Source organism: Tiliqua scincoides, chromosome 5, assembly GCF_035046505.1.
Source record: "Tiliqua scincoides isolate rTilSci1 chromosome 5, rTilSci1.hap2, whole genome shotgun sequence".
NCBI classification, from domain to species: domain Eukaryota; kingdom Metazoa; phylum Chordata; class Lepidosauria; order Squamata; family Scincidae; genus Tiliqua; species Tiliqua scincoides.
The window spans coordinates 52870881-52894340 of NC_089825.1; the positions used below are offsets into that span (position 1 = coordinate 52870881).

The 23460-nt window shown below is 44.0% G+C and overlaps 1 protein-coding gene across 2 annotated transcripts; it reads left to right on the forward strand.

Moving 5' to 3' along the window:
- The first annotated feature begins 510 nt into the window (after nt 1–510).
- CX3CR1 (C-X3-C motif chemokine receptor 1) lies at nt 511–19448 on the forward strand. Of its 2 annotated transcripts, XM_066628730.1 has the most exons (3): nt 511–723; nt 12601–12744; nt 16609–19448. In XM_066628730.1, the coding sequence occupies exons 2-3, from the start codon at nt 12732–12734 to the stop codon at nt 17679–17681; spliced, it is 1086 nt and encodes a 361-aa protein (XP_066484827.1). In that variant the 5' UTR covers nt 511–723; nt 12601–12731; the 3' UTR covers nt 17682–19448. The 2 variants fall into 2 exon arrangements, with proteins under 2 accessions (XP_066484827.1, XP_066484828.1); XM_066628731.1 differs by lacking the exon at nt 12601–12744.
- Nucleotides 19449–23460: the final 4012 nt, after the last annotated feature.

Sequence of the window (23460 nt, forward strand, 5' to 3'; positions counted from 1 at the left end):
TTATTTCTGTTAGAATATGTGTCTTGTGTTTTTCTCCTTACATCTTCCCCCCTGTTCCTTATGATACTTTATAGTCTTTTAATAACATTCAACTACTAGTATCTTGTATCAGTTCATTTGGTGGGGAGTGGATTGTCATACCTCCCAGGCTGCCCATGTTCTGCTACTTCTTCATTTTAAGGGATTGGGGGCTCCTTGTTCCCTGGGAAGGAACAAGTTTGCCAAAGGCAGCATCCTTCTGTCTTGGCTCTCTCACTTTGGTGAAAATTACTCTTCCCATCTGGACAGGAAACAAGCTGCTAACTGCTGGGTGTTGTGTCCCTCTTGTTCTTCCTCTTCCCTTGCACAGAGTGAGACCATTGGTCTATGTGGCCCAGTCATGTTGTCACTGACTAGCAGTGACTCTCCAGAGTGCCAAACAGGCATGTTTCTCTGCCCTGCTTGGAGGTAGCAGGAACTGAACCTGGGACATTCCTCATGCAAAATAGTTGCTCTACCACGGAACTATGGTCCCTCCCCACAGCAGTGGTCAATTTGCACAGTGTTGTCTATGAGAGATCTCAGAGGAAACAGCAGATCACTCTCCTTGCTGAGCTGTCATCAGAATGGTTTCAGTGTCTATATGGTAAATGCCCTGGTTGCTGTCTGAAGCAGAAGAGGAAATAACCATCCAGACTTGATCTGAATATACAGTACTCTTACAGCCAGGCAGGAGTACTTAAGGTAAGGCTCAGAATTATTTTTAAAGGGAAACACTGCAAAACCAAGGCTACAATCCTATACATGCTTACCTATGAGAAGGAGTTTTGAGTTCCAATGAACTTCTGGGAAGACATGCCTAGGATTGCAGTATAAGAGAACAAACCCGTTTCTTTAGAAATGCCTGCCAAAGTATCTGCTTTGTGTAATCTTGCTCCTAACCAAGAGAGGTAAACAGCAATTACTAGAATATTAACAAATTAAATTATATTGAATTGTATCAATTTTAGTCAATTAATCAATCCACTGAAGTGCGAAAAATGTCACTTTTCAGACATTGCTGGCTATCTGCTATTTTTGCTGGCCAGCTGACTATTTTTAAAGGTCCTTATGTTAAAAAAAAAAATTATATATATTTTAAATCTGCTTCCCAGATCCTTACGGAAATCTTTTCATTGAAAGCTTTTTTCAAAACTAATTTATCTAACCAATTTGTCATCACATTTCAAGTAAAATATGGAAAAGAATGACAAGTACAGTGGAGGGGGTTAGCTCATTGGTGAAACAATTGGAATAGTTTGCATCAGAAATTGCTGTAGTACCAAAATAAAAATACTTAAAGGCAGAGTTGTAACATCAATTTAAGATTATAGAGTGAAATAGACAAATACTTACTGCTGGGAAAGGAATAGAATGTAGATACTTCTCAAGTTATAATATTAATAATTGTGGTTTCATATTTTAACTTTTATAAACTAAATTTTCATTTTAACAATTTGTATTAAATCCAAAAATACCAGTATGTTCTTCATATAACCCTCCAAAAAAAAAAAAACCCTTTTCAGAGCTTATGAAAATTTGATGATGAAGAAAGGGGAAACATAAATTAAGGAACATACGAAATATTTTATTGGTTTTGGAAGACCAAACCGCATTGCTTAGCTTCCTTACAAAACCATCCCAAGAGATCCTGTGCAAGCACAGATGTGCTTAGGATGGGGTTTCACCAGTGTTACCCCAAACACCACAAAAAGAAACAGTGGCTCACAAGCTTTGGATAGAGTGTTAGCAGTGTTCTGGATCTCATTGAGCAAGCTTCAGCTCATCATCTTGGGACTAACCCCACTGGACTCTCCTAAAACTATCCACTGTCATTTTGTAAATTACTGTATTTCAATAACCTTATCTCAATATATAGAAATTTAGAACAACATCACTATAAAAAGTCAGCATTAATCACAGCTTCAACAACCTTCAGCAATTCCAAGGATCTACTCTATAAATCTTCTTTATAGTCTGTAGTGTCATATACTACTTATAGAACATCACAAGCTAGACTTTCTTTCTGTTTAAGCCATTTCTACCCAACGTTGCATATACACAACAGGGATCAAATGTGTACACTTGTGGACTGGGCAGAAATGGGTTAAGCACAGTGGAAATGATCTGCCAAATTTGGTAATGTCCACCATATTCTTGGTGTTAAAGGATACCCTATGCAGTCTAAATGAAAATTGTCACAAAGAGCAGTGTTGTTTACTCAGCAGTCCCACTGTGTTCGATGGAGCATGCTCCTGTGTAAGCAGGCATTGGATTGGAGCCTAAATTGTTATGGCTCATAGACAATAAGAGACCATAAATTTGAATTTTGCTTGTTTGCTTTTCTTCAGTCAGGAACTTTTCTTTTTCTGAAAGTTCCCTTCACCCACGTTGTTGTCACTGTAGCCAACCTGTTACAAAACATGCAACTTCTTTGGAAGAAGGTAGGTCTGTAACACAGCCTTCTCTCAACTTCCTCAAATGTAACCACAGTTCCATCTTCACCAGATCTAGAAGCCTGTATATACTATACCACATTCATTTGTAAATATTTTCTAGAGCAGGATTCTGGGCAGGATATATTATCATTGAGAACTGCCAATACTAAATAATTTTATGCACTTATTCAACATTTTTATAAACTAATAAGCACTTATTCAACATTTTCATAAACTAATACAGTATTGTGTTAATTTGTCCTGCAATAGGTCACTTCTCTTCTTTCAGTTAAGCCAGTTTGAATAGTATCTGAGTCCCCTGTTTATGTTTCTGCCATCTTCTCTCTCTGAAGGTGCTTCCTTCCCAGGGCGGATATCAATTGCAGGGGCCTCTGATCTGGATTGGGACTGTGGCAGAGGAAAAGTTTTAAGCAGGAGTCAGCAGCCTTTTTGGACAAAGGAGCCAGAAGTTCGGCGAAGATGCCATCACGTTATCACTGAACTTCTAGGTTGCTAAGCTCCTAGCTAAGCTCCTAGCTTAGCAGCTGCATGGAGCTTGGTTTGGGAGGCGAAGCTTCCCACCCAATTTGCATGTCTTTGGTAGAGCCTCCTAAGCAGGCAGCTCTGCCATGCCCTGTCTGGCATACAGTAAATTGGGTGGGAGGCTTTGGGTAAAGCCAACCTCTGAGTTCAAGCCTCCTTTCACTCCATCATGGTCCCAGTCCTAATTCCACTTGGCTGCTAGTAAAATAAAAATCAGATTTGCCTGTTTGATGTCATGTCTAGTTAGGCTCCCAGTTTTTGAGGGGCAGTAAAAGAAGCAATGGAAACTTCTTCCATAGTTGGATGTGTTTTTCCCCCCACTATATCTACGTAGTACCTACAAAAGACATAGTGCTAGTCTTCCACTGTCCCAGCTATTTGCATTTCAGCAGGTGCAAGTATACGGTAGGATTGCAAATTGACCTTTAAAAAAAAACTTCTCATGCATTTTTAACAGCAAATTGATGTGCAAAAATTAGCAGCATGGAGATGATTACATCAACACCCACTGAGGTCTGTATATCAAGCTGCTATTAAAGACACAACTGCAGTGGCGGTTTGAAAAGTTGACATCCCTATTGTAGGGTTGTCTTGTACCACACTGTCTTGGTTTGAAGAGGCAATCTTCTCCCATTGTACCAGCTTAGTTGAAGAGACACAGCATGATAGAAACATGAGTAGCAGATGCATCCACATTCATAATGAAAACTGGCATTCTTGGTTGCAAAAGCTTTCAAAACCAGCAGCTTTCTGAAAATTTAAAGATTCAAGGGCCCTGTCCCTGATAAAACTGGAACTGTCCCTGAAGAACTGGAAATATGGTTTCACTACAATTCTTTTTACAAAGATCACAGTGCCCCTCAAGTTCTTGCTGGTAAACAGAGACAGCCTCCTACAGCTATTTGATGTTTTCTACGTCAGTTGGTTTATTTAAGCACAGTAGCACTACACATGAGCATAAATAAAAGAAAACCTGTACGTCACATTTGTACCATATTCAAGGGTTCATAGCTCTATCCTTGGATGCAGCCAGGGCCTAGGAGAGGGGGGTAAAGGGGGTAATTTGTACCCGGCCCCAGGGTCAAAAGGGGGACCCAGAAGCCAAAGTAGGGGACCCAGAAATGTCCTGGGATCTAACATTTTCATATCTACTCAGACTTGTTGTCCATACGGAATGCTGGGGACATTACCATGACTGGGGATGCTGGAACACTACTGATGTCACTTGGGTGGGTAGACCTGGGCTCCAAAGACTTTTCCAGTTGTCTCTACCCTCCCCTTACCCTGCTTCCCCCTCCCTGCCCCTATTCTGCTCGCCCATCACCACTCTCCCCTGCTCTGTTTCACACACACCCCCTTTGCAAAGGGGCGCAAAAGAAACTTTGTACCCCCTTATAAAATTAATCTCAGAGGCCCTGGATGCAGCAATGAAAAGCCAGCCACCTAGAGCTGCAACACAGGTTTTCAGATGCTGAGCTTTCTCACTGGGCTTTTCTGTTCCCTATGCTCCAATTTGGACCAAGTCCAAGCTGCAAATTTATAGAAAGATCATCCCTTTAAGTTCTATAGGATCTCATTCTTAGACTAACTATAGGGCTGTCCATAAGTAAATAGTCAAGGAACATGCTAGACATCGCAATCCTATATTCCGTGTACGCTAGTGCAATGACAGCTCCACCAACACAGAAATCTGCCAGATGCACCATGGATGCTGGCACAACAACAGGCAAGTACCACCCTGACATAGCTTAGACACCAGCACCACTCTGAGCCAAATCCTGAGCTCTGCATGCCAACTTACTGCCAGCCCAGCTGGGCTAATGCCAGTGGTAAGCAGGTGTTCTGCGGCTCAGCAGTCACTCTCACAGTGGAACAGCGGAGAGGTAGGTGGGGACATGGGGGGAGGCAGGAAAGAGGCATTCCAGGGCGGGGGAGGGTGGGGAGAGGCGGGAAGAGAGTGGAGAGGGAGGGACCTGTGGAGCTCAGCTCCACCAGATCCTGAGCTCCGTGTCAAACTGTGCAACCTGACATGGAATTTTTTTATCCTGCGGCAGCTCTAGATCTGCCGTAGAATTCAGTAGCCCTATTGTGGGGCTACTTCCTTTACTTGGGGGGTGGAGAACGAAAGTGGTGGGGGAGGAGAAAGGCAGTGGTGGCGGCTGCCTGGGGCATGCTGGATGCTGCGGTACCCATTTTTGACACTGCAACACCCCCATGCTTTGTACAGCTCAGGATTGGGCTGCCCATCAGTGGAGAGGCCAAAATTTGGAGGAGAATGAGGCATAAGGTGGAAGGAATGTGGATGGGATGAATAAGTATTGATGTATGCCATATCCTAAACATTCCTCAGATGATAGGCACACCTGACACTGGAAAATGCTATACTAATAACATAGCTGGCATAGGAAGGAGCAACCTGATAGGAAAGAATGAGGAAACCACTGGGAAGTCTTCTGATCCCCCTACCCTGCCCACTTTCCTATGATAGGACCTAGGGATATAGACTACATTTGGCAATCAATCCCAACACACCAACCTCAGTATATAAGTACCTGCCAGGAAGACAACTACTGAGATGAGAAAATGCACACACAGGGCTATACTTCCCTGGTGTCTCAAATGGGATCCCACAGGCATCCAAATAGGATTGGGCTGTGAATAATTGTTCCACTCTTATCTTCCTCCAATTAAGAAAAGTGGTGAAGGTCAAAACAAATCTTTACAGCCTTATCTTGGCTATGACTTCATGTTGTTCACATCACCACAATTTAGCCTAGGTGTTCATTTTGTTTGGGTCCCTAATTCCTAGGGTTTGTTACATACCATGGAAACCCCCTGAAATAAGCTTTTCACATTTGGGGCCATATTAATCATGAATTGATATTTCCTTAATGCTACATCATATCTACTTTCTCCCTTCACAGAGGTTTTCTTGTGCTTTCTTGAAACTTTTCCATCCCCCTGGCATGGTGATGTGGCCTTATTGCTCAGGTGTTGCTTTTTCAAGCAGGGGGGACTTACTCAGTCTTTTAATTGGAGGTCCGGGAATTTCAATACTATCAGAGGGTAGTGATAAAATACTGTTTGAAATGTACTGTTCTGCGGAGATAAGAAGAGGAAAATCTTTAAGTGCTCTTTTAAAATATCTAACTGCTATAGTTCTAGAACTAACCTTTTCTAGAAACTAATTCCTTCCAAACACTTGCCCAATAGAACTATAGTATAGGCAGCAAAGACATTAGGGCAATATGGGCTCAATCCTATCCAATTTTCCAATTCTGGTGCAACTGTGCCAAAGGGGCATGCACTGGATCTTGTGGTGGGGCAGCAGTCGCAGAGGCCTCCTTAAGGCATGGGAACATTTGTTCTCTCACCTTGGGACTGCATTGCAGCTCCACCGGTGCTAGAAAATTGGATAGGAATGGGCCTTAAGTCAAAAGGGGAAATTCAACATACATTAAAAAAATCCTTTTTGTTGTTGTCTGAAGTCTAGACCATAGGAAATGTATTCTAAAAGAAGAAAATCAAGCATGAACCAGATATTGATTATATTTCAGAGAAAATGTTATCATTAATGTGACATCAAACTTGCTTCATCCTGACTATTTGTCCATAAAATATTAAATAAGCAGTTGAGGTACACTAGATTACTTTCTAAAACCAATAAAACATTAGGCTAGCCATCAGTTCAGGAAAAGGAAGCTAAGATCAGAATTGATTCCAAACTTTATCTCAACCACCATCTGTAATTCCATGATCCAAGACTAGAGGTGCTTAAAACAGGCCCTTTTCATATTTGAAAATAACCCTTTTGATATTTGATTGATTGATTGTTATAGGTTGCCTTTCAGCCCCATCAAATGGACTACCCAAAGTGGTTTACAAAATATAAATAGGCTGCAATCCTATGCATACTTTTTCTGGGAGCAAGCCCCATTGGACACAATGGGATTTACTTCTGAGTAGACATGAATAGTATTGTGCTAACAAACACACTGAAACCAAAACAACAAAAAGACCAACAGCCCAATCCTAACTTGTGCTGGAACAGGCAGGCTGAATGTCCTGTACTGTATACAACACAGGTTAGGAGGTGGGTGGAGGGTAACTCAGGGAAGAGGCTGTTTTCTCCCCCTTGCCCCCTTACACCACACCTATGGGGCTACTTGGATCCGTACCAGCGAAATTTCTGGCACAAGTCCAAGCAGCTCTTGAAAGCCTCCCCAGGCCCAAGATGAGGGTTAGGATTTGGCAAGCGTTGCTGCTGCCAATCCCACCTCCTCTCTGACCCTTATGCCACCCTCTCCCACCCCCCTGCACCAGCCTGCCTAGGTTGGCACAAACCTACACTGTCCAGGGCTGGATCTGGCCTAACCTGCTCTCAAGTAGCTGCAAACGTCCTTTATGACATGTTAGTGAATATATGCCAATAAAGGTCTGCCTGTCTGACATGTTAGTGACACACCTGAGCTGGTGCAGGGGGCCTGCATCGGCCTATCTCACAGTCTGGATTGTGCTCCAAAGCACTCAATAGAGATGATACTCAAAAAATACCAAAGATCAGCCTTAAATAGAAATGTGGAAAAAGCTAACTGAAACAAAAAGGTCTTAGCAGCCAACCTAAAAGCAGGCATAGGGCTAGCCAGGCCAGGCTTCTCAGACAAGGGAATTTCAAAGTCAGAAGCTGGCCACCAAAAAGACTCTGCCCCACCATCCCACAAGCCACACATCCCCTGTAGATGAGATGCAGTGCAGAGCCTTTTATGCTTTAGAGGTCTTCTTTCAACTCACTCACCAAATGGTCACTCTTGGCACTCACCCACTATATGCATGTTTGCTTCATTCATCTTCATGGGACTTACTTCCAAGAAAATATGTTGCATATAGCCAAGAAAAGACTAACCAATCATCTGTGAGTGCACAGTCATAAAAATAAACAACCCCCAAAATATTTACAAAAAGTAAATATTTTAATAGAATCATTGGTGTGCCCCCACAATATAACCCTCTAGCACCCTACCTTGACCAATATACCCAATATACCAGCTACAACTGATCACTGATCTTACAAATGGGATGATCAGGAAACCACTCCCACATAAAACAGAAACAAGCCTTTACAAGGGGCAGCTCACCTGATTTTGAAACATGGAACCGCCATCTGCCAAATTCCTAAAGATCCTGTTCATCATTTAATAATTTTAAATTTACAGATGTCAGAAGCAAGATAGAAAGCTGATGTAATAATGTGACCTTAATTTCTGCTTGCAAACCATTTCCGCCATCCTGACCTTGTCTCCGGTCAGGATGTGTGATTCTCTTCATTTGTACTGAGACAGGGAATGTTGAAGGAGCTGGTGTAGCCTGAAGACAGATAACAGCTTTTTGAGAGTTGAAGCTCCTCTGGAAGACAGGCTTTCATATTATGGTTCATGGTTTGAACACTTTTCCCACTGTTGCCTTTGGTGAACAGGTTTTGTAGCGTTCCGTGTGTGTACACTATGGGAAGTGAAGCTTCCTTCAAACCACTTTCAGGTCTCTCAAAAACTCTCCCTGTCAGAATTAAAGCAATAACAAAATCTTTCCCTGAGTCCATGTATATTGAAAATCTGAGTGTGTGGCTCTTTTGAGTCTGTGCTGTTTTCCTGCTCATTCAACTTTCCCAATCCTTAATGTCCCTTTCCAATTTATACTGAGATAGAGGAGAGCAGAAAAAAAGACTCACACGGGCTACACCCTATGGTGGGATTGTACATCAACCAAAGAGGGTGAAGTGTCATTTGTTGCATGGGGAAAGATGATGGCAGAAACCATCAAGAATGAAGATGAGCTGACTGCCCATGCTCCTTCAAAGGTTCCCACAGTGCCAATACATGCAAGTCTCTTGCAGCATTAACTACTGTCACCTATACTTGCCACTTGTTGCCACATATATGACTGAAGTGGAAACCACATCCTGTTCACGGTATGCGGAAATTCCATTAATATTGGCCAAGCAGATAGAACATTTCCTCCCTAGGCGAAGGGCGTAGCTGAGGTGAGAACATAATATCTGTAGCAGTAGATGTCTCATAGTGACCTGTTGCGCAGTTGCCCCTGTGGGAAACATCAAGTTTCAGTATTCATAGGGGTAGGGCGTTGTTTTCAGTGAATCTCTGAGAATGGATCAGGGTTTCTCAAACTTCTAAGAACATAAGAGCCCTGTTGGATCAGGCCAAAGGCCCATCTAGTCCAGCTTTCTGTATCTCACAGTGGCCCACCAGATGCCTCAGAGGCACACAAGACAACAAGAGACATGCATCCTGGTACCCTCCCTCAAATCTGGAAAAGCTGGTTTGCATCTTCTCACAGCTGAGGCTGTAGTTACTTTAAGTGCATGCCAAAGACAGGCAGCCATCATGCTTTCAATACACCGGTCTGCAGCATTTATGACAATAACCACGTTCCTTATGGCATTGTGTGCTTCACCTACCAGTAAGGAGATGGACAAGGTCATGATATCAGGGTCAAATTATACATTACAAAACATGCTGTTCCTCTCGCTGTTTGTGACAATGTTCTGACACTGGCTTTGTTTTACACCATTGTAAAGGGCCTTGTGCTGTCAGAACACTAGTTCCTTAGCCACTGTGCTACACCATCTTCCCTAGACTTTATTCAGGGTAGGAGAGTCTCACTGAGCACCTGATGTGGTCTATTGTTGACCAGTCGGAGGTCACACGCTGCTTGCCTCCACACAGATAGCTTGAATAAATGTAAATAAACCAAACTTTACAAAGACATTTTAAGTCTCTGGAGGCCTCACCTTCAAATGAAACCCCAAAATTAGTTAGCACTACCTCTGGAACATCTTGACACCCTGGAGGTGGGCCGTTCATTACACTGTTATCAATAATTAACTGGCTTGTCAGTAGGCTTCTTAGTACTGAAAATATTCAAGTAATGATCTTGGAAAGAAGGTGAAAAAAGTACAAAGGTCCCCTCCCCCTCACTTCCCCTCCTTCACTAAAATAATGCCTCCACCCCTCAGCTGCCTTGGCTCTGTGAGGGAAAACTCCCCCCCTCCCCATAGCTGTTCTTTATAAATATTAAATAGGCGGATGATCCAATCATGGGTCTCTGTTGTCTCATCTAGCTTGGGACTCATCTAGCTTGGGACAAAAACTTCAAGGTAATCACAAACATCTTGTAAACCTGATATGGATTATAGGGAGAAATTTTAATTTCCTCAACCCTTAGGGCATATGCAGAGAATGCACTTTTACACGAATGTACGTGGCTGAAGTTTGGAGATTATCTGTAATTAGCAGAAAATATTAGAGGAAGTAGACTGGAAATAGCATGACAGAGACATGGGTGGAAGGAGAAAACCACAAAAGGATGGTGTGCTATAATGAGATGCAGAGACTGCTTTATCTCCTGTACACATGAAAGCAACAGAACTCATTTTAACCTAGTTAACTTCTTAACTTAGAAGTTAAGTACATGTAATCCTAACATTCTTATTTATAAGTAAGCTTTAGGATGCAATCCTAAGCATACCTACTATAGAGAGTACATTTAATTGAACACAGAGGAACTTACTTTGGAATAAAACAGTGTAGGCTTGTGCCTATAGTCTTGATGACTGTAGGCAACCTTTGGGTTTTAGAGGTGGCCTATCTCTTCATGCAAGATGCAAAGGAATGGCAAGAGGGTACCGTTTTCTTGTACTGTGTGCTCCCAAAGACATCTGATGGGCCATAGTGAGACACAGGAAATGACTTTGGCCTGATCCAGCAAGGCTCTTCTTATATGCACTTTCCTTGCACTAGTGCTAAGTTTTCAGACTACTAATCCCCCCATTTATATACACCCCTTCATCCCAAGAGCCCAGGATGGTATACATCACTCCTTCTATTCTTTTTTCCACTCCCAACAACCCTGTGAAATAGGCTTGAAGACAGTGACTAGCCCAAGATCACCCAATAAGCTGCATGGCTGACAGGAGGTTTGAACTCATGTCTTCCTGGCTAAGAACAGTACTCTAACCACTCTAACCAACTACTAAGTCAGTTGAAAGAACCGTATGGTGACAAATCTATTGGCCGAGTATATTTGACTGTGGTGGTTGTGGATTGCTCTTTTGTAACCACTGTAGTTAAAACAACTCTTCAGAGTTAGACTGTGTGGAATACATTTTTTTTTGGGGGGGGGGGTGGTGTTCTTTTGAATCAAAAGGGCTTAGTTCAACCTACAATTACTTCATGTTGCTCCCTGCACAAGAAGTGGGAAATTCTGGAAACTTGTGGTGTCTGTGGTAATACAAACTGGCAGTCATTATAGGGCGTGGGTGCAGACAGCAGCACCAGAGTCTCAAGAACATCAGTCCAGTCAATCCTTCCAATCAGATCCCAAGCCCAAACTACCCCTTCAGCTGCTGTTCGTGCCAGCATTCTGTCCGATGCAGTTTAGGGAAACCAGGCTCACAAACATCCTGCAAATGGGTGTGATGTGCATTTCAGAGGATGATGTCAGTGGAGCTGGCGTGGAAGCATTGGTGGCAATGGTAATAGCAACTTACCTTCTTCTGAAATATCACATCAGATCAGAAACCTTTATTGGCATCACAGACAACAAATAAAAACAAGCAGAAAAGAAACAGCAATAAAATAGCCTAAAAAAAAAAATCACACATCTTCCAATTCACATAGAGCTGCCCAAGACACACACAGTTCCCCCTACACAGCTTCTCAATGATCATAGCTTATATATTATATAAATCACGGAGATGTTTGCGCCTACCAAAAATCAAAGATTTGTATTGGCAACCTTCAGTCTCGAAAGACTATGGTATTGCGCTCTGAAAGGTGGTTCTGGCACAGCATCTAGTGTGGCTGAAAAGGCCAATCCGGGAGTGACAATCCCTTCCACACCGGGAGCAAGTGCAGCCTGTCCCTGGTCTGTCTCCCTGGCTATGGGCCTTCCTTCTTTGCCTCTTTGCCTCAGACTGTTGGCAAAGTGTCTCTTCAAACTGGGAAAGGCCATGCTGCACAGTCTGCCTCCAAGCGGGCCGCTCAGAGGCCAGGGTTTCCCACTTGTTGAGGTCCATTACTAAGGCCTTCAGATCCCTCTTGCAGATGTCCTTGTATCGCAGCTGTGGTCTACCTGTAGAGCACTTTCCTTGCATGAGTTCTCCATAGAGGAGATCCTTTGGGATCCGGCCATCATCCATTCTCACGACATGACCGAGCCAACGCAGGTGTCTCTGTTTCAGCAGTGCATACATGCTAGGGATTCCAGCATGTTCCAGGACTGTGTTGTTTGGAACTTTGTCCTGCCAGGTGATGCCGAGAATGCACCGGAGGCAGTGCATGTGGAAAGCATTCAGTTTCCTCTCCTGTTGTGAGCGGAGAGTCCATGACTCGCTGCAGTACAGAAGTGTACTCAGGACGCAAGCTCTGTAGACCTGGATCTTGGTATGTTCTGTCAGCTTCTTGTTGGACCAGACTCTCTTTGTGAGTCTGGAAAACGTGGTAGCTGCTTTATACTTGGCAGTATACTTGGCAGTCATACAAATGCGTTCTTAGGAGAACTGACTGGTCCCTCTTTCTCTCACCAGGTAGATATAAGCCTCTGGCTTTTGGCCTGGCTGGAGGAAAGGGGGCAGATTGGAGACACCTGGCACTGCACAGAGGGAGAACTGACTGAAATATCCATCCGCTCCAATATCCAGTGATAGCAGCTCTGGACATGAAAGCAGGAGGTAAACTCTCCTCACTCTCCTTGCATACAAGAAGATGGGGGAGTTACCAGGCAGGTAGTGGGTGGGTGGATGTGCACTTCTCTGGGGTGCACCATGCTTGGAGGGGAGTATACTTGGAGGGGTATGTGCACCCACTGGCAGGGACAGGAGGATGGGCCACAGAATGGAGATTGCAAAATTGGGAGTAGGTTCAAGCAGCAAATTGTCATGGGCTACTACCCCATTACAGTATGTAAAAGGGATAGTACATAATTTTTGCTTCCAGCTATATCTGTCTGTTGAAGCAAAGTCAACAAAGAATCTTGTAAAGATTAACCGATTTATTTCAACAATCATCAGATACCTGAAGTGAAATCCTCCATGCAGTGACATTACTACTGGGGTGCAGGCTGCACCAGGTGACATGCATGGGGGGATGACACCACTGCTGGCCAAAAATTTTTAAATCTTGGTATTATCAAATAATACAATTATGTTGTATATCGAGGTGCCCAAACCCCAGCCTGGGGGCCATTTGTGGCCCTCGGGGCCCCCAATCTGGTCCACGTGGAGCCTCCAGTCTTCAATGAGCTTCTGGCCCTCTGGAGACTTGCTGGAGCCCGCTGTGGCCCAAAGCAACTATTATCAGCACGAAGGATGACTGTTCGACCTCTCACGCGAGCTATGGGCCGAGGGCTCCCTCCACTGCTTGCTGTTTCAGGACTGTGAAGCAGCAGCGGCAGCAAAGAAAAGGCCGGCCTTGCTTTGTACAAGGTCTTTTATAGGTCTTGAGCTATCATGAGACCTTCATTCATCCATATACCATATATACTCGCCTATAGGTCGAAAAAAATTATGCCTAAAACTGGAGCCTGAGATCCTGGGTCGACTTATACCCAGGTCAATGCGGTCAGTGGAGCAGAGTCATCTGGGAGCTTCTGGGAAGCTTATGGAGGCTCAGCAGCTGTCTGGTGAAGTGGTGGGGCGTGGAAATGGGCTGAGAAGCAGGAAGCAGGTGGAGAAAAAGGAGAGGTTTTACCAGTAATTACGGTATCCATTTAGCAGCCTCTTCTCCAGACAGAAAAAGAAGTATGGGCTGCTGCTATGGAATGCAGCACAGACTCCCACAAAGCCTCCCCACAATTCCCAGAAGCCCCTTTGTCTCCCTTCCAGTTTGGAGGGGAAATGCCTCCTTCTTTTGCTGCTGCTCATTCCCGGCAAGTCATTTGCAAAGAATTTCACACACACACACACACACCCAAGTTTAGGGGTCTGGTTTTTAAAACCCTAGGATGTGATCCTCATTTCCATCTGAAACAAGGTCCCAGGTTGCAATGCACCAGTACTTAAGAGTAACACCCATGGAAAGCAGTGGGTCTGCTTCTGAGGAAAGAGGGTTGCAACTGTGTGCAGATCAGTCCTTGTTGCTCATCTCGTGCTGTGAACTGAATTGCACACTCCCAATTGCATGTTTTATGTTGCATGTTATATGCAGAGCCTCTGGCTTCACACACCAGGCACCTGAAAGAAGGATTTGGCTGATGGTTCTTCTGGTAGGCTGTTTACAGGCACTTACTCTGACAGTGTTTACACAAATGTTGTGAAGACCAGAATTTTAAAAGTTAATGATCAAAAATGCATCTTATGATCTTTTATTGTATATTTAATAAATTAGAAACTACAGTTTTTAGGTAACAATTACTGGAAGGTTATTTTTCAGGATCTGGCCTCGGGTAAAATCAGACAAAATTGTAGTCAGACCCCCTAAGTTTAGCCCCTGACTTATCCGAGGGTCATAGAAAATTCCATGATTTGGGGCTCAAAGCCTGCCCTCGACTTATCTGTGAGATTGACTCATAGGCAGGGGTGCTGCGGTAGGTTCCACCTCTAATATATTCATTTATGTAAATTTATACAGATTTTAAATGTAAATTAATTCTTTTTTCCCAGCCCCCAACATAGTGTCTGAGAGATGATGTGGCTCTCCTGCCAAAAAGTCTGGACACACCTATTATATATTAATCAATGTGTAATTTCATGCAAAATGGAATGAAACAAGCCATGTTGAAATATCTCAATTCTATCAAATGTTATAGCCAAAAAACAAGCAGGGGCAGGGCGATGATACATCATTACACCCACCACCTGGAGCATTGCCCTTCCCACTCCATGGGAGGAGGTCCATCATGGGGGATGATGCGCTTGCCTCTGCCCACTGCCTCAGTGGGTAAGTTTATGTGCATGCATGTGTGTACACAGAGAAAGAGAAAAAAGTTGTAAAAGGTGGAGCTTATGGAATGGAAAATGTAAACTCAGTGACCAGTATTTTTTGAGGCATAATGACAATTCACAGCAGTAGTAGTTACAGCAGTCACCCTGTCTATGCTGAATGCTAGGTAACCTTTGTCCCTTCTCAATACCTCAGATAAAACACTGATGAAGGAGGGTATCACCTGCCATGGAATGGGAGCAATGTTATTTCTTTACATTCCATGACCAGTTGGCTCCTTCCTTCACAGGATCTAATAGGTAAGCATATTCCTTCTCAATATTCTTAACCTAACCAAACTGATTGCTGTTACTATTACTTTTGTAGCGATTATCATTGCACTTTACGTAACAACGGTCACTGACTTTTCCTCTTCTACCTCATAACCTTTTGACCCATTCCTTCATGACTTTTTTCTGTTCCTCAACACCAGCAGTTCCCAACCCATGGTCCACGGACCACAGGTGGTCCACGGGAGCATGGGAGATGGTTCCTGAACTGGCTGGTTCTGGCAGGCAAGCAGAGCGCTGTCCAGTCCTTGCTTCGCTGGCTTTCCATTGGTGCTCCCGCCCTCTCTTGGCTTCAGTTGGCCCCAAACTGGGCCAATCCAGGAAACATCAGCAAAAGCACAATGACGTCATCACGCCATCACTATGTCCTCCTGCAGCTCCACAGTCTGTAGTCCGCAACAATCCCAAATGCAGGTGCAGTCTCCCAAAGGTTGGGAACTGCTGCTCTACAAACACACACACACACACTTCCCTTTACTGGATCAGAAACTGAATGGGTGAAAACTTTGGTAGTTTGCATTAGCAGCCACTGCAGCCACAACTTCCTGTGTTTTTTTTTCTTTTTAAAATGGTGCTGCAGAGGGCACTTGGTATTGGAACCACAATACAGGGGAAGGGGATGTTTAATCCATCCCCTCCACATGAATCTACCATTAGTCACAGAGGAGAGTACTTATATGCATGGTTTATGCCTATACATTTTCTCCTCCACAGCTAAAGCGGCTCTGTGGACAACTGAAGTTGGAGAATTGGCACAGGGAAAGGCTTAAACAACTCTTCTCCCTCACACCTGACCTGTGATATCTTACTCTGTCAAACAAACAAAAAATACTGTAAAGGTTTTTGAAGAACTCCAGAGAACTCCAAAACTTTTACTTTTAACATTAACTTTGGAAAACTTTTAATACAATTGTTGCAGAGAATGAGCAAGAAATAGTTAACATTTCTTAGAGTGTGGACAGGAATAGAGTCGTGCCCTATACTTCTCAACCAATAGTGCTGAAAGCAGGCAGAAATGTCTGAAGAAGCTAGTGATTGGCTGGCAATGTCTCCTTTCTTAACTAATGGCGATAACTGAGTTGATGAGGCAATGCTTTGGGATTTCATCTAGGAACTTCATGGGAAGATCAGCAGTGCAGATGGAAGCAGAACAATCCAGGATGGGACCACAAAATAAGCCAGGATTTGGGACTATCTGTAGTGCCAATCCTAACTTGATAAACAAAAAATGGTTAAGACAAACCACGGCTCTGCCTCACATCTGAACTGGCCCAGAGTATTCCATCTGTGACTAACCATGCTTTTCTTTTTTCTTTTTCAAACTAGTATTTGCCATGACTCAGGAAGCAATTGAAATGACCACAGAATTTGTTTATGAAGAAACAGCATATCCATGTGATAAAGTGGACATCCAGGAATTTGGGAGACACATTCTGCCTATACTTTATGCCATTGTGTTCCTCGTTGGGCTGGTTGGAAATTTCCTGGTGGTTACGGTGATTCTGAAAGGTGGGAACCAAAAGAACATCACAGACATATTTTTCTTGAATTTGGCCATCTCTGATCTTCTCTTTGTGATTTCTCTTCCTTTTTGGGCTTCATATCTCAAAAATGGATGGACACTTGGAAACCATTTTTGCCAAGTAGTTTCCTCATTCTATTCAGTGGGCTTCTTTGGGGGCATGCTTTTTATCACTGTCATAAGCATTGATAGGTACTTGGCTATTGTCCATGCAACATTTTTTATGAGAGCCAGAACCGTCCGCCATGGATTTTTCATTAGTCTTTTAGTATGGTTGGTGGCCATTTTGTTTGCAGCACCCCAGTTTGTGTTCGTGGGAATGTCAGAGTCAAAATGCACTCCTCAGTATCCAGAAGCTCTAAAGAAAATCTGGCCAGTTTTCAGTTTTATGGAAATAAACATCATAGGATTTATTCTCCCACAGTGCATCATGAGCTTCTGCTACTTTGGGATCATCAGAACCTTGCTTTCTTGCAAAAATCACAGGAAAAAAAGAGCCATAAAGCTGATTTTATTGGTGGTGATAGTGTTTTTCTTATTCTGGACCCCATACAACTTATCAATTTTTCTGCAGATCTTACGGCAGTTTGGCTTCTTTGAGAACTGTAGCAGCTTAAGGATCTTAGACTATACCACGCATGTGACTGAAGCACTAGCTTTCAGTCACTGCTGCCTTAATCCAATCATCTATGCTTTTGCAGGTGAAAAATTCAGGAAATATCTTTCCAAGCTAGTTCTCAAATGCCTCTCATTTATTTGTTTCTGTGGGCCGTGCAGCCAATATCATGGCAGAACTCCCACTGTCATTCCAGACACTGCCCTGACTAGCAATCCAACTCAGAATACCAGTGATCAAGATGGCTCTCTCCTTCTCTGATTGTTTACGAATGGATTGCACTTGAATATAACCAATATACTGAGTGGTCAATTGTACTGTGGCTTAACTGTGAGCAGGTCTATTGTGTTCATGGACAAAGCAGCAACGTCTGTGAACAGCAAGTGTGTGTCTGTATATTCTTCTTAGTTAGAACTGTGTTTGGCACACCATGAAGTTAATATGCTAAAATATGCTAATCACAGTTTTATACATTCCCGCATTACTTATTTGCGTGGGGCTCCACATGTATGATTCACAGCAAATAGCTACTAGAAGTCCTATTTTATTTTTATTTTTTTTAAAAGCTTTGTTCTTAATTTGTTTCTCTCACAATTTCTTTTTCTATCTTATTGAGGAGAGGGAAAGGATGCCTGGTCACTGCACTGAAATCTTGGAGGGCTTGCAATAAGCACAAAGGGAATGGAGAGAGAGAAGCAAGCATTCCTACAGTACAGTGCTATAATAACTCCCTGTCCATCAGTTTCTGACACTGCTGTAAATCCCTCAAACAGCTGAGGAATAGGGCCCTCTTCTTCCTCTCCCACTGCCTTCCTACTGAGCCCTTTTGCCAGTTATGTTATTGCAAAGGAAAGAATGCTGTGATCTTCAGGGCTGTTGTGGTGTAACACTCTCTTATACGTCATTTACAGCACAATCCTACGCATATCTAGTCAGAAATAAGTTGCATTGTGTTTAGTGGGGCTTATTCTGAGGAAGAGCGCATAGGATTGCAACTTTAATAGGCAGGTAGGTACATATGCTGACACATCTCAAATAATATTAAGCTATTAGACACTGCAGTTGATTTTGGACAAAATGTGAAGAATATAATGTTGCCAAAGGGGAAGAGAGAAAGGAGCTGGAACAGAGGTTAACCAACCCCACCGCTTCTCCCCTCCCCCCACAATCGTTATATGTTTAAATGGAATGAAAGAGGAAGGATTCTTTTGCCAAAGGCAGAAGTTACATCCATGAAGCAAGAACCAAAATGAAGCACATAAAATGAGAAGCAGAATTAACAGATGCCGGCACACGCCAAAGGCATATGCAGAGGGGTTCAGCAAGACCTCAACGAAGCTGACAGACAAGACAATTCGACCACTTCTGCATTTGGTCTCGCAGACCTGCTTAACGTACTTGTTTGGTTTGCAAAACATTGCTCCATGGAGCCCTTCTGAGAAAACTGGTAAAGCACAATGCACAAGAAGCCTCGCTTGGGTATTGCCTGACTGCGCATTTTGCATCTTTCCTCTCTCCTTGTCTCATTGACCAGTGGATGTTAGAACTGGAAAGAGAGAATAATACTGTACATCTGCATATTAGTTTCACTGCAAGTAGCTCAGTGCTCCAGGACCACTCTCTGCCACATGAATTTACCCATCTGTGGAGATCTTTTGTGGAGACTCTGCTTTTCATACCAGGATTGACTGAGGCTCTGTTGACATGCACAAGGAACAGAGCTTTCCCTATTATATTCACCCCTAGGCTTCCTACAGCAGAGCATGTGTGGTGCCCTGTCCCCTTCTCACGTTCAAGAAAATATTCAAGACACATTTGTTTCACCAGGCATTTGAGGGCTGGGGTGTGTGTGTGTGTGTGTGTGTCAGTCAACTTGACTTTTGGCTATATCTTATTGCTGGAGTGTGAATCTCTATTAGCTTTACACTGCTTTTTCAGCATCATTTTATGTTGTGACATTTTATGTTATTGAAAACATTTCATGTTTTAACATCTTTTTATAGTTAATCATCTTGAACTGTTTTAAGAAGCGTGGATTAGAAATAGAGAAATAAAGAATACATAAATTTGGAGGGGAGAACTGGTGCTCAAATGTCAAAAAGAGAATTGGGTCCTGGGCACATGTGTCAGCTTTCATTGTGGATGCTCAAGCTTAAAGAGAAACAGCATATTACAAACACAGACAAGTGAAATTAAAGGCCTTTTTTAGCTTGGCCAAATACCTTCATTTGAAAAAGGCAGCCCAGTTTGAATTTGATTGGAACAGTGACATATATGACACCACTAAAGGGCTTGTCGGAGCCGAGATCAGCCAACCCCCCCTCAGTCCCAGTCATCCAAAGGCAATCCTACTGCAGCCAGCCCCTCCTGAATCCACAGCTGGCCCATCTCCTGCTGTGCAGCCTCAGCCCAGTCCTTCCTTCCTTCCTTCTGAGGCCCTCGCTTCGATGGTGGTAGTGGCGGCAGCTCCAAAGGAGCTCAGCTGAGTCACTTCAGAGTTGCTGCTTTTTTTAAAAATTTCCTAAACAAAAGTTTGAACAGTCCATAGGAAATATACAAAGGGCCCCATCCTATGCCTGTCTACTCAGAAGTAAGTCCCATTATAGTAAATGTGGCTTACTTCCAGGTAAGTGTGGGTAGGATTGCAGCCAAAGTGAGATATTATGGCATTCTGTTCAAAGTCAAAGAGAGGTATACAAATCAAGATGCATATTTTGATGCTGCCATCACACCCTACCACCAGTTCACAGTTGTTTATAAACCCAATAGCAATTTTTAAGTTTTCAAACCAAGGTATCCACCCATGCTAAGCTTGCAGAGTGAGTTCTGGTAAGTCAATGAGCAAAATCATTGTCAGCTAATTTGTTTGTTTCCCTTGTTTCCTGGAATTAATCAGTGTTTCCAGAAGTGAGAGTTAAATATGACTAGTTCAGCAGAACATTTGTGGTGAAATGTTCTACTTCCCCAAGTGATAGAAAGTCCTAGGAATAGCTGCTACCCTGGAGTAAATCCCCAGGTCTGGAGGTGATCCATAGCAGCTGCTGGGGCTTCCCCTGGGACAAGGGGACAGCTGGCTGAAGGTTGAATGCTGCACTGGGCAGCCTAATTCCGCCATCCTTCATTTTTTGTACACAACCGTCACCAACCCTGCTGAACACTCCTCCTCCTACCACTGGGGCATTTTTAAAACTGATCAGGGGCTATCATGAGAAAGAAACCACAGGGACAGTTTTGAACCAACAGAAAAGGAGCAGTCCTTGAACAAGCAGCCCTTTTAGGAACACCATCAGGAACAGGATCACAGTGACGATTAACATCTCCTTCAGTTCCTCAGTCACAATTCTCAGCAGCAGCACAGAGGAGATGTTTAGTAACACTCCACATTGTCAGAAATCTGACTGTTCTGCAGGATCAGGAGAGGTAAAATAAGTCACTACATGCCCTTACCATCTTGAAAGTCATATTGTGTATAATATTTATCCCTTAAGCAAAGTTTATTCCCATTCCCCACAAAGATCACCTCATTCATGCTTGCACAAGCGCACATAATACTGGCTAGGCAACACAAGGTGGAACTTAGGAGACAATGGAATCAGGTTGTTCACACTGGTCCTATTTGTATCTCATCTTATGTCTCTGCATACATCATTGGCCAAGTTATTTATCTGCTCCATGCATACTTCAATCAAAACACTATCCCTCATTGTTCACAATCTGCTCAATATATTGGCAACATATATGCAAAGCAAGACATGGCATAAAAACCATGCCAGAGAACAAAAGTCCAAAGGCACAAGAGTTAACTTTGAAACAAGGTTCAAAATGGATATAAAATTCATTCAAAATGAATACTTATATCATCTTCTTCTTCCTCACTTTCCAAGGAATGCGATTGAAAGGAGACTGAGCCAGTGGTTGAATAACATGGCTGGGTAGCAGGGCCTAGGAGAGGGGGGTAAAGAGGGTAAATTGTACCCTGGCCCAGGGTCAATAAGGGGACCCAGGAGCCAAAAGGAAGGGGCTCAGAAATTTCCTGGGATCTTACATTTTCCTATCTACTCAAACTTGTTGTCCACCTGGGATGCTGGGGATACTACCACGAGTGTGTGGCTGCGGCTACTGTCAAGCCATATATGCTGGGCTGAGGAATGCATACATGACACTCCTGAACACAGTGTCAAATCTGGGAGCAAACTGGCCTGCTGCAGGAGCCCTTTGGCTTGTGGATCTGCTTACCATGAAGGAGTGTATAGGAGCTCATGGACACAGCTGCAGGACTACAGCTGCCGCAGAAGCAAGTTTTGGTCCACACAGGACACTTTCCATTCTAGTGTGAGCCTAAATATGATGATGCTAATTTTCTGCAATGATTTTCTATATTTAAAAGATTTTAGAGAGACTTTGAAATGTGTCTGGTTTTCCGTATTACTGTATCTAGCTGCCAATGCCACATGGGTGGGTACACCTGGGCTCCAAAGACTATTCCAGCTGTTGCCACACTCCCCTCCCTCTGTTTTGCCCCCTCCTTGCCCCCATTCTGCTCGCCCACTCCCCTGCTCTGTTTCACCCCTCCCCCTTTGGGAAGGGGCCCAAAAGAAACTGTGTACCCCCTGATAAACTTCCTCTCAGAGACTCTGCTGGGCAGGCTGCAGGCTGGGGGACATGGCAATGAGGCAGCACCTACAACTTTGCCCCCCCCATCTACCACCCAAATGGAGCACTTTGGTCAGCCTCAAAGTTGGGTTGCTCCTGTGAGTACCAATAGTAGTCCTTCACAGTAGGGCAACTGGTACTTGCTGAGTAGAGTATTCCACATCTGTGTGAAGTGCACTGCTGCCACAGAGACTGTGCAGCACTGGTCTGATCCCATTGAGAGTAGACATAGCTGGGCCAGCAGTGCACTGGCAGTAAAACATCTCAGCCAGCCAGCCTGGATTCTGCCCTTCGAAAGAGGGCAGGTTGAGCATGGAAGGCACACAAGAGAGTAGAGACCAGGAGGTGGCAGCTGCCACCACTCCCCCACTGCAGGAATGAATATGTAATGAGCTGCCTTGCCCCTACACAGTGGGTGTTCCTGGAGGAAGTGGAACATGTGAGCAATGGCATAGCTGTAATGGACAGTGACAAGTACAGTGAAGGCACTTGTCAGGCATCCACAAAAATTTATGATGAAATAAATTAGTTTGTAACATGCCATAAGTGTTCTGCCAAATAGCTCAACTCCCTTCTAATGCCCACTTTTTGGCTAATTAACAACCCCTTTCCCAAGAACAACAGCTGTAGTGTGCAAAGGAATAAACACAGAAATCTATAGCAATTAACAAGAATTTATTGCTACAAACACATACACTCCCTGCAAGTCCTCTTGTCCAGAGGCTTTCCCTCCCCAAAACTCCACTTAACTTAGTGGGTAGAGGTCTGAAGCCTCCAGTCGAAGTCCAATCCAGTCTCCAAAGCACAGTCCAGTCTTCCCAGTCCAGTATTCCCAGTCCAATCTTCTGCAGTAGAGTGCCTCCTCTCCAGCAGTGTCCTCTCCAGCAGAGTGTCTCCTCCAGCAGGGTCCTGGCAGTCCTCTCTTCTGTGTCTCCAGCAGAGTTCTGGCAGTCCCCTTCTCCCAGTGTGGGTCCATCCAAGTTTCCCTCTGGGTCAGCGTCCCGCTTCTGGCTCTGGGTCAGGGTCCTCCCTCTGGTCAGCATCCTGCTCCTCGCTCTGGGTCAGGGTCCAGCTTCTGGCTGGGTCAGCGTCCCACTCTTGGTCCTGGATCAGGGTCCAGCTTCCGGCTGGGTCAGCGTCCCACTCTTGGTCTTGGGTCAGGGTCCAGCTTCCGGCTGGGTCAGGTCCCGCTCTTGGTCCTGGGTCAGGGTCCAGCTTCCGGCTGGGTCAGCGTCCCGCTCTTGGTCCTGGGTCAAGGTAGCCCTGTCTCCTCCCAAAGCTGCCTTTTATCCTTGGATGTCTCATGATTCAAATGCAGCTCAGCTGTGAGCTACCTCATTAGCTCCAAATTAGGCTCAGGTGAGCCATCCCTTCAGTCCATTCAAAG